This window comes from Manis javanica, chromosome X (assembly GCF_040802235.1).
Source record: "Manis javanica isolate MJ-LG chromosome X, MJ_LKY, whole genome shotgun sequence".
In the NCBI taxonomy this organism is placed as follows: domain Eukaryota; kingdom Metazoa; phylum Chordata; class Mammalia; order Pholidota; family Manidae; genus Manis; species Manis javanica.
This window is the reverse complement of record NC_133174.1, coordinates 50,994,840-51,007,102: the sequence shown is the minus strand read 5'-3', so window position 1 is coordinate 51,007,102 and position 12,263 is coordinate 50,994,840. Positions and strand designations below refer to the sequence as shown.

Sequence of the window (12,263 nt, the reverse complement as noted above, 5' to 3'; positions counted from 1 at the left end):
ATTTTCATTTGGTTCCATTGCCTTGTTTTCTTGGAATTGACTTCCAGACCTAGTTGCATAAAGCCATAGGTGTGGACCAGTTGTTTTTGTTTATGTTAATTTTCTAGGCTAATCCATGGTTTCATTTTAAGTTGCTGTTGATCTTTAGCAAGTCATGGGTAATGTGCTTCATTGGTTTTGGACCCCTGGACAGATTTCAGATTTAAATCCAAATGTGGCACTGGACTCTCCCTTTTTCTGAATAACAGCAGTAGTAGCTCTGCCTATCCTGCTCTGTTGACTGTGAAGGAGGCAGATAGAGAAGGACCTTGCAAAGAAGGACTTTGCTGCCTCCTTCCTCAATCTTCCTACTAGCTGGGGGATTGTGGGGGTTCTCATTTGACATGAAATTTGGAGGTGACTAAATCTCCAAATCTGAAAATATTTAATACAGACCATTGCCAGAACTAAGTCCCAAGTTTTCAAGGATACAGTTTCTTGTGAGAGCAAGTAGGACACTGGAGAATCCACACTAACATTAAGATATTTTTATAATAAAAATGGAAAATATTTATGGCTCTTGAAATGGAAAGGACCTTAAAGGATCATCTTCTAGTCAGATTTCTTCATTTGATGGGTGGAAAGACTGAGGTCCAGAAAGGGAAAACAACAAAGGGCAAGTCTCTGTGGCAAAGCAGAGACACAAAGTATGGACAGTGGTCTGGGAATCTAGCTTTTCAAAGAGCCCTCTCGGTAACTGTCATGCCCAGGAAGGTTTGTGAACCATTGTACTAATGAGTCTGGAAGGCCTCCTCCAGTTCTGCCAGCCCATAATATCATGAACCTAAATGGCCTCCACAGTTATACTTAATGGTGCTAAGTGACCAGAAGCAGCCACTATTATACCTAAATTTCAGTGGAGCATCTTTCAGACCAATGGTTTTAAAACCAGGATATTCAAGGAGTGGTTCTCAAATGTTTTTGTGTAACACTTTATCTCCCACACCTGAATCTCTATCCCATGAACCTAGCAGGAGGCTGTAAAAATCATACCTGTGGACTGATGATATTAACTAGGTAAATTATATATTACATAATTGTGTTTGAGAGCCCTAGAAAGGCCATTTTCAAGCAATTCTTTATACTCCTTTACCCTGTGACTGGAACCCCTCTCTGAAGACCTTCTTGCTCTCTGGGTCCCTGGTCCCCTCTACTTCCACACCTTGAGCTTCAGAGTACTGATAGAGTGGCTGAGGCAGTGGTAAGCTATATCAATCCCTGTCCTTTATGTTGTCTTGTTGGGCTCAGCACTACCTCCAGGCCATGGGCCACCCTTTTTGGCAGGCCTCAGGAAGCTATATCAAGGTGACAGCTCCTGTGCTGCATGTCAGAGTAGCTTGAATTTGAAGGCAATTAGAAGCAGCTGCTAGCTTGCAGGTTTAGTCAAGTAGGTAGGTCTGAAGTACAAGCACTCAGAGTAACCTCTGAGGGAGATCAAATAGATGGACAGTGATAAATGAAGAATAATACCTTTGCTTACAGAAAAGTGACCCCAACCTGCCTTGAGCTGAGAAGAAGGAAAACTTTGCATAAGAGAGAGTTTAACTAACATGTCTGGAACAAGACAGTCTTGGTTCAGTCAATCTCCTCATCAGAGGAGTATATGTAGACCTCATCTGGAAGCCTGGGGACTTTGAGCAGGACTTAGACTGGATCAGAGCTAATCACTTCTCTCACTGACCCCTAAAACTAGTGGGGCAGAAATGGGAACATCCCCCTTTTAACCATTGTGAGAAAGGCAGCCAGATAAAATTGGCAAAGGTTGACTTATAGTATGGCACAGTGGCAGTGATGATTGAGCAATACATGGGGTTAGGCAGAGGTGATAAGCATTCTCATGTCAGTGCTCTCCAATAGAACATTCTATAGTGATGTGAATATTCTATATCTGTGCTGTTCAATATAGTAGCCACTGGCCACAGATGACTATTGAATACTGAGAAATGTAGCTGGTGCAACTGAAGAACTAAAATTTTAATTTTACTTGATTTTAATTAAGTGTGACTAAGTGGACAGTACAGCTGTATGCTTTACCTCCCAGAAAGTGGCTTCAGGAATTTTCCTGATGCACTCAAATCAGAGAGAGGAATGGCATGAGAGACATAAAATGGGCCCCCAAAACAGGTACTTATTTACATCAGCAGCTTCTACACTGCAACCACCATTCTGTCATTACCATATCCTGCTTCTAAATGGCAGGCTCAGATAGCCTTGCTAGGGAAAAACTTTGACAATGTTACAGAGCCCAAAGATCCCACATAGGCTCCAATAAGTAACTGTAAAAGGATGAAATGTAATAGGAACAAATGTAAAGTTTTGCAGTTGGGTCTAAGAAATCAATAGTCCAAGGACAGATGAGAGAGATGCAGCTTCCAAACAGAATATTTTAAAGCGACTTAGGAAGCATTAGTTGACTCTAAGCTCAATATGAATCAGCAGTGGGATCTAGAAGAAAAACTGGTAATAGCTAGCATTCACTGAGGCTCAGAACAAAGAAGAGTTTATTTGTTTTAAGAGTTATGCTGAGACAGAATAAACTGGGTAGGAGGCGTAGTGAGCATCCTGTCAGTGGAGGTGATGAAATACAATAGTGTTTGAAGACTATGTTCTAGCAAGTACACAGAGAACAGACTAGAACCAAGGAGGCCAGCTAAGAGGAGGTGCTACATGGTGTCTGCCCTGGCAGTTAGAACTCTCTTCCCTATACCTTTGTTTGGTCCACCACCCCACACTTCAACATTTTAGGAAAGAAAAAGACAATTGCTGTATGTCTTTTCTTCTGCTCTTCTTTCTAATTGGTGCTGGGACAGTGAGCACATTAGTGACCACAAAGCATATTCAGCTTCTCTAAGAAAAGATTAGTTAAGACTGAACCATAACTCATGCTCCTGCCTTCTCAGTTTATTGTAGCTCCACCAAATGTTTGGCATTTCACTTTCATTCTGCCTTTCACAGGAGCCATTCAATTGAAAATCAAATCTATTGAGAAAACTGGCAGAGTGGTATAACCTTCAATAAGTGGGCCATCCAAAGTCCCAGGAAGCTGGGCCTGGGGCTGTAGTTCTGTGGCTAGAGGTTTTGTGAGACAATCTGCGTGATGTCTATACTAGAGAAATGTTTGATTTATATTAATAATACCATTAACATTTACTATGAGCTAAGAGTAAAATAGTTTACATGGATGATTAAACACTCAACAGATCCTACTATAATTCTCCCCATTTTACACATGAGGAAACTGAGTCACTAAGATAGTGAATAAGACTTACCAAAGGCCATACCACAAACCAATGACAAAACTAGGATTTGAGCCCAAGGAATCTGCTTTCAGACTTTTCATAACCACTATGCTACATCCTATCTCTATATTGGACAGGCAAAAAAAGAAGGTGTGGATGTTATTTCACAGTGACTTTGGGCACAGTTCTCTAGAAGTAGTTGATAAAGGGATGGTAATGTTGTCCAGACCATGCCATGTGTGAGTCTCTCTTCTTGGTCCTTGGCTGTTTGTATCTGGCAGGACACAAAAATAATGCCATAAAAAAAAGATAGGGGTCTATTTCTTCTCCATGTAAAAGAAATCTGCAGGTAGGCAGTCTGTGGCTCCTGTGGTGGCTCCATCGTCCTCAGACACCTGGGCTCCTTCCAACTTTCTGTTATCCTATCCCTAAGACCACAGACTTTGTCCTTATGATCCAAGATGGCCTCTAGAACTTCAGCCATCACATCTACATCCCAAGCATCAGGATTGAGTAAGGATAAGAGATGGACATGCTATCTTCCTTAAAGAGAGTTTCTCAAAAGTTCTACCCAACACTGCATTTTGCATATCATTGGACAGAACTTAGATAATCATACCTTACTACTAAGAAGGATAGTACATGTAGTCTTTTACTGTGTAGCATGGGTTCCATCTGAAAATCAGATCTCTCTTACTAAATAGGAAGAGGAGAATGGATGTTGGATTTGCACCCAGAATATTGGTTCTCTGGCACACTGATTCATTCAACTGTTACTTTTGTGTCTTCACAGTGACTACAGGTATGTGGCAGCTGCTCTGGCTGTCATGAGAAATGTGACTCAGCAGATCAATGAGCGCAAGCGGCGTTTGGAGAATATCGACAAGATTGCACAGTGGCAGGCTTCTGTCCTAGACTGGGAGGTAGGACCTTTACCAACATGGGCACTGGGGAGTCTGAAAAGCTTAGCCAGAACTTCCCATCTTAGCCAAGGAGAGACAAAAAGGAATTAGATGTGAAGAGCATCAGGAAGAATTTAGATTAGAGGCAACGCAAAACTTCCTGTTAGTGAGAGGTGTTATTTACTTGAATAGCTGTCTAAGAAAGTTAGAGAAATCTTTGTGGCAATTCTTCATTAAGAAAGGAAAGGTTCATCTCTTTGGGTATTGCTAGGAAACAATTGGGTTGACTCAGGAGCCTTTCAAAACTCCTTCAAGTCATGGAATTTTATTACCACTGGATGAACCTTTGGATAAGAAATGATATGTACTAATTCATCCCCAGATACAGAATACAATATGTCTGGTGCAGGCCAGCCAACATACTTCTTTTCCTATTGGTGGGATCGTCTCACCCTGCGCCTCAGGTCTACCTAAGCCTGTACATTTGAGTCCAAGACTATCATCCCTGTCCAATTGATGGGCTAAATTCTGTTTTTTATCATCTACTTATAAAAACAGTCCCTGGCTGTCTTCATCAGAAATAGCCATGATTTTTCTGAACCCAGAAAGCCTTCAGCAGCTTAAGTTACTAAAGCCTTCCCTTCCTAAATTCTCACTTGCAGAGGATATACATAGCCTAACAAATGTAGGTTTTGCTCTGTAATTCCACTGTTATTCTGATTCCTGAGGTTTCTATTCAAATAGAAACAGATCTGTGAGTTATAAGGCCTTACAGGTACCTGCGTGTTGAGTATGCTGTTTAGTATTTGTTTCTTGTGCCAACCAGGAGAACCAGCAGTAATGACATTTTACATTTATCTCTCAGGACCAAGTTGTGAAATCCACAATCCACAGGCTAAATAACCAAGATGGGAGAGGCTGGACATGCTACCAGGGAGAAGGCAGCAATTTTAAGCCTTATATTCACAGTGTAGAAGTTGAGCTAGTTTCCCACTCCAGTGGCCTCAACGCAGGTATCATTTCCTGTAATTGAGATGCAGTATCTCTTTAACACTGTAAGCAGTTTAGCATATTCTAAGGGAATTAAGCATCAGCATTACAAACAGCAATTTACCCCAGGTACAAAAAAAAATCATCTTTCTTTCATTCTGCTCCCTTTGTCCCACGTCAATGATGAACTGGAACAGACCACAATTCGGAGCATCTGGTATATACCTTAGTCTTATTTGAAGGATAATGTCCCCATGCAGAGTAAAAAACAGCAGTCATTCTTTGAGATGCAGAAAAAGGAATGAATCTGTATAAACAGATCCTTTTACTCATAAGAGAAAGCCAGCACTGGCCCAGACTAACTAGGAAATCATGGTTTCTCCTTCCCTTGTGTCTGATTTGTTCTGGCTAGTTGCCTGATCAGAGGCAGAGGGCTGGATCAAATGACCTCTGCCAAGCCCATCAACTCTAAGGTACTCTGAAATTGTGACTGGTTAGCAGGCCTCTTTTTCTCTACCCCTGCAGGGTCTGCTGTGAGGAGAAGTTCCCAGCAGCAGTGTTTCTATTCCTTGGAACATCTTCCCAATGCCTGGAAGACCTTCTAATTCCTCCATGAGCTCTTGGCCTCTAGTCTGTGTAAATGGGGCCTTGGGGGAGCAAGAATAGCTAGAAATTCCTTGACCTATTCAGGGAGCTTCATTAACACCAAACTCAAAAGCAATGAACTCTGATTAAAGACTCAGTATTTCAGAAGGAATTTCATGTGTTTTTGTCTGGTGTTAGGAATAGAAAATAAAAAGGCAATTCTGAGCCAGGATTGATAGAACAGTTATTTTCTACCTCCTTTGTTACCATGATCATTTCATACTCAAATTTCCTCCAAGCCCACACAACCCTGTCACCCTCTTTGTCAATGAAGCCCTTCTTCATCTAAATTGGTAAAAAGAACAAATTCCTCAAAGGCCACTTTTCAGACTGTGGGGTCACTGTGGGACTTAACAGTGTCAGAGGGGTTGCCCTCTAGAAAGCCTTTTCTCCAGTGTTGGGGAGGAAGTAATTTTCTCTACCCCTTGAGGTTCTTCTAGCTGGTTTAAGAATAAAATTGACATGAGACAGAGTAATGGGAGGGGAAAAAAAAGTTTAGTTATGTACATATGTACAGGAATCCATAGATACAGATTCCAAAGGAATCCCAGGGAGAATGACATATATGTCATCCTGAACCAAGAAGTGGGTAAGGGTCTGAAACTTCAAAGGAAAAGGGAAGTAATTCAAAGGATTATGAAAGAGTAAATGTTTGGTAAACAAATGCTTGGTGGGCCACCCAGAAACAATGGGGCACAGAGAGAACTTTTAATAGGCTTAGCTACCTCCCTCCCTATCTATCACATCTACTTTACATTATAGTTATTATCTATTGTGATAGCAGTCTTCCTGGAGCAGATCCTCCAACTAAATTCTTCATAGGCAGGCAGGGGGAGGCAGGAGGTCAAAGTTTCTTCCTGAATGTTTTGGGTCTTGATAGTTTTCAGCTCTGAAATAGTCTGCATGTTACAATGGCACATCTTAGGGCAGCCTGCTCTTGGCCCCTACACCAGCAAGGTCTGATGGGTACATTTCAGAGGTCAGGCCTAAAGTGTCCTGTTGGCCTTATTTAGTCCTCAAGAATTCTAGAATGTCAGATGTCAGGGATCTTAGGGGACTCCCCACAACAACCTTGGCCATGGTTGTGTGCATATGCACATGTGCACATACACACACACATACATACACGCACATTCCACCACAATGACGGTGATAGTCTGAGAAGCTTACTCCTGACCAAGGCCACATAGCAAGTCAGTGACAAAGCTAAAACTTGAAGCTAGTCTCTAGATTCTTTGTGTGGTGTTCTTTTCACTGGTGTACCACATACTCTTCCAGCCTTCTGCTTCCTGAAGCCCAACTGCTTTCTTTTGTGATACTGCAGGGACTTGTTTTTGCAATAAGGGGTCCATATCTAAGCAAGACAGTAAGACTGCCTTGTGGGGGGGAATCCCAATCCCAGTAAGGCTAAAGGTAGATAAGTGCTGGAGTTATAACAATAGGACATGTCCACTCCATGACTTGCTGGCTCCTGGCATAGGTAGCCCGACCTCACTGGTTCCCTAATACAGGTTGTTTGTATGTTCCACCTTCCCAACCCATTGAACAGGCAGAGAAAAGTCCTGCTAGCTTGCTATGGGATGTTGTGAACAAGCCCTGCAAATCAAGAAAATGAAGAAGTGCTCTCCTGTCTCTGCCATTCCCTAGCCTCCCCTAGATGTTTGAGTAAACAAAATGGCTGTAAAAAGTATCCACATGTTAATTTCAACTGAATTTGTTAAATGAAAAAGAGGAATCATAGGGGAAATCTTCAGAGTTTAATATCCCTTGTAGAGGAATTGGAAAAGAAGGTGGAGGGTTGGTGGCATAGAGGCAGTTGGTGCCTGCTAAATAAATAAGAGCATCTGGCTAGAGAGCAGGAGGTCTTACATTATATCCACACCTGCCCCTTGATCCACTTATTCCATGAACTTTCTGGGTCTTTCTGCCCAACTCCAGTTACCATCCCTGTTCTCTGCCAGCCTATAAGGACTAGAGGACATGAAATACTCCCTGCTTTGCCCCACCCCTCAGGACTTCTGAAAAATAAATGGATGAATGAGAATGTTACCCATACCTCTAAGTAATAATCTAATCAGCTTAGGGGAACAGCAGAGAGAAGTACCTATTTCCAAGTGTTACCAGAGATGGGTCCTTGATCTTGTTGCAGGAAAGAACTCAAGAAGGGACACAAAAAGTGGTTGTGCATTAAGGGTTTATTTGGAAAATAGAAGTTCAGAGAGAGCCAAAAGTACACACCCAAGAGTTGGGGCATGGGCATACCTGGAGGAAGTTGCACTGAACCAACAGTTGGGAACCTTGTTTAAGTAAGGGAGATGAACATTCACAAGTGGGGTTAGGTTTCAAAGCGGATAAAGGGAGTTTTTTCAGAGTTCGGTTTGTTCCATCTTCATACTGGGTGGGGAGAGTTTTGGCTATACTTGGTTTTTATCAGAGCTGTCATGGCCTGGGGATGTATGATTTTTACTATGCTAATGATGGAGGGGTGTGATTTTTTTTTGATTATTCGTTTGATTTTTATTCATGATTTATATGTGAATCCCACATTTCTCCCTTATTATTATTATTATCATTTTTTTAATAAAATGCTGAAGTGGTAGGTAGATGCAAGATAAAGGTAGAAAACATAGTTTAGTGCTGTAAGAGGGCAAATGTAGATGATCAAGTCTGTGCCTATAGACTAAGTATTAATCCAAGCTAGACAAGGGCAACAAGACATCCACGGATGCAGAAGATTTCTCTCAAAACAGGTGGGGGGTGAGGTCCTAAGCCTCCCCTCTGTTGGTCCCCAATTTCTCTCCTGATGGCCCCCCTGTGACTGTGCCTGTCTTAGGTTGTTCCTGTGATTTTTACCATGTTAAGGAGTATATAATGTATTTTGGGGTAAAGTTTGGGTCAACTTCCCCTCCATGTTGGAACTAGCCAGTGATGGCATGAGAACAGCTTACATGGAATGTGTAGAATGTAAGCAGCTAATAGGTGAAGTCCCCCTCCACTTCCCTCTGATATCTGGCTATTTACTTACTCTAATACATGGACTGCAGTTTCTGGGAAATTTCCATTTTCAATTTCTCTGATGCTGATTTCTGGATGCTTATTAGATACACTTGACAGGGAAGAAGGAACATATCCCTGACAGCTTCTTTTAATATTTTTTTCTCTGGAGATTTTTACCAGGGGCCCAAGTTTGCAGCTCATGTTTGGGAACTTGATTGTGTGTGACTGTGATTTCCTCCTCATGGCATCCGTCCCCTCATAGCCTGGTTGTGTAATACCCAAGGGCCTGTTCCAATTTACCATCAGATTAGTGAATACAAAGAAGTTGGTGGAAACACAAAACCCAACATGATGGAGGCAGCAAATGCATCTATTTAAAAACTAAGATGGCTTGATAATGCGTACTCCTGGGACTAGGAGATCAAATGTGGAGCTAGACAGATTTGTTTTTGCCTGCCCTCCTGTCAATCAGCAGCACTGAAAATAAACCATATGAAAAGGATGGCATTTCTCTTGTCCTTTTCTTGGATCTGCTCAGGCCACAACTCCACACAAGATAATCAGCCTATATTTAGAATGGAGTTCTGGGCAATGGGAAACTGAGATGAATGACATGTGGCCTTGCATATCCAGTAGGGACAAATATATTCCAGCCAGAGGATATTGTATAAGCTGAGTCCTGGGGAAATAGAAGAGAACAGAAGGCCCATAGGGGAGAGGGCAGTGGGTAGGGATTGTACTTTTAGGAGCAAGACAAAGAAGTGTATGGTGCAGGTAGGACAGAGGAGGCAAAGGGTGACAGCTCAGATTTCAGAGAGGGCCTTACTGCTTATGTGAACTGATTTGACACTCTCAAGCAGTTATTTATATCAAGTAAACAAAACAAGAACCATTATTTTATCCCCATTATCCAAATGAGGAAACAGATTGAGAGTGGTTAAGATATTTCTGAAGGGCACAGAGTGAGTTGGTAGTAGCACTGGGCCAACAACCCAAGTTCCCTGAGAGTCTCACCTTAGAAATCTTCCAAGGTTGATCCATTAAGGGATCATCATTCTACGGCAGTTTGGTGGTTTAGAGCATGGAATATGAAGGGAGTCTGGCCTGGATTCTTCCACTTTGGGTAGATGACTTCCCATTCTCTGACCTTGACCTTGGCTTTGGGGATAATAATAGTACATTCCTTATTGGGTTTTTGTGAGTATTAATAGGAATATGTGACACAGGATATAGGGCATGCAGTAATAGTTAAAATAATAACTGGCACTTTGGATAGCTTACAATGTGATGTGTACTTTCCTAAGCTTACATAATCCTCACAACAGCCAAATGAGGTGGCTGCTGTTATTATCTTCATTTTAAAGATGAGACAACTGAGTCACAGAGTATGTGAGTTGCCTGAGGTTAATCAACTTGGTGAGCATAGAGGTATATACATATATACATATATTATATAACACATTTTTGGCTTTGTGGAGTTATGTGTGGTTGTACATAAAATAGAAAATAGATTGGGATACTCTTGGCTAGTACAGTAAGTAGACCCGATGATACTGAGTAGTTTCCTGGTCTGATCATCCTCACTTTAGCAACTGGTGCCTTTAAAAGTCATCTTGGCTATCTTTTCATGATACATATTTTTTTTGAGAGGGCATCTCTCGTATTTATTGATCAAATGGTTGTTAACAACAATAAAATTCTGTATAGGGGAGTCAATGCTCAATGTACAATCATTAATCCACCCCAAGCCTAATTTTCGTCAGTCTCCAATCTTCTGAAGCATAACGAACAAGTTCTTACATGGTGAACAAATTTTTACATAGTGAATAAGTTCTTACATGGTGCACAGTACAAAGGCAGTCATCACAGAAACTTTTGGTTTTGATCATGCATTATGAACTATAAACAATCAGTTCAAATATGAATATTCGTTTGATTTTTATACTTGATTTATATGTAGATATCACATTTCTCCCTTTATTATTATTATTATTATTATTATTTTTAATAAAATGCTGAAGTGGTAGGTAGATGCAAGATAAAGGTAGAAAACATAGTTTAGTGTTGTAAGAGAGCAAATGTAGATGATCAGGTGTGTGCCTGTAGACTATGTGTTAATCCAAGCTAGACAAGGACAATAAAACATCCACGGATGCAGAAGATTTCTCCCAGAACAGTGGGGGTGAGGTTCTAAGCCTCACCTCTGTTGATCCCCAATTTCTCACCTGATGGCCACCCTGTGACTGTGCCTGTCTTAGGTTGTTCCTCCCTTGAGGAATCTTACCCGTCTCTGGCAAACCAGTCATCTTCCAGGGCCATACAGGGAAATGTAAAGTTGGTAAGTGAGAGAGAAGCCATATTGTTTGAAAAGCTTAGCTTTTTACTTCTTTGCAGGTTTATGCCCTGTGGCTTCTATGCCCAGCATTTGTCTTGAGGTATCTTTACCACTTGGAGGAGTTATGATACTCGGTGAATTTGATATGAGGCACGAATTCTATTTAAGGGTTGTAATTAGGAAGGAAGAAGAAAAGCTATAGAAGTAGCAGCCGGAAGAAAACATAGGAAGATTGCTTATTTATTTGACATATCTTCTTGTAGAGTAACTTAAGGATGTATAGGTTTTAAACTACTAATTATATTGTGCACACACATTAACATAATAGGAATACAGTTACATAACCAAAGCAGATCTATAATTACCAGCCATCTCCAGTGAAGCCAAGAAAACCAGTTAGGCACCCTAGGCATTTGTGAAAATTTGTCTATGATATAGTGGATATTGTACAACTGTACTTGAACAGTCTGAGAGAAATCAGACAAATTAAAACAACCCATTCCTGGGAACAGTTCACATCCCATATCTTCTTTTAACAGTAGATAGTCTGTAGTTGTAAGATTTTTGAGTGCTACAACTTGCACTTCTCCTAATTCTTGGTTGAGTTCCAACAGTATACATCCAGTCAAATTTGTTGTTTTACTGTATGCACAGGCCAGCTTAGATATTTCCTTCTTCATTCCAATGGCAAGTCCAGGAACCAGTGGGATGAATGCAGCTACAACTGCAGCATCGCCTGGATCTTTGTTGAGGTTTTTTGATGATCATCTTCTGGTATGTCTCTTCCAGAGAGTGCTGATGTTGGAAGTTCTTCATATCGTATCTTAGTTCATTTTCTGGGTAGCCAAATTAGGCTTTGTTCCTCTGTATAATCACGAACAGACCCTTTGCCCACACTTTGATATACCCTTTATACCATTGTGTAGATCTCATTGGAGGTCACAAAAGAGGAACTGCTTTTTTTTTTAAGAGAAAGGAATATTATCAGAAAAGTGTACATCCATAGACGATTATCTGACACCCTTTAAGTGATCAAAATTAAGGATATTTAAAGCATGCATTAATCATTGATTTACAGTTAGATTTATCCTATCAGGGAGTAATCCCCCTTTTCTT

The 12,263-nt window shown here is 41.0% G+C and overlaps 1 protein-coding gene across 13 annotated transcripts in view; it reads left to right on the top strand.

The window, feature by feature from the left end:
* ARHGEF9 (Cdc42 guanine nucleotide exchange factor 9) overlaps positions 1-12,263 on the top strand; it is a 442,967-nt gene that overhangs the window by 375,374 nt on the left and 55,330 nt on the right. For all 13 annotated transcript variants that reach the window (XM_073228002.1, XM_073228001.1, XM_073228005.1 and 10 more), the window contains one exon: positions 4,072-4,201. In XM_073228002.1, coding sequence (XP_073084103.1) covers positions 4,072-4,201 — 130 coding nt within the window. The remainder of the gene's footprint in view (positions 1-4,071; positions 4,202-12,263) is intronic.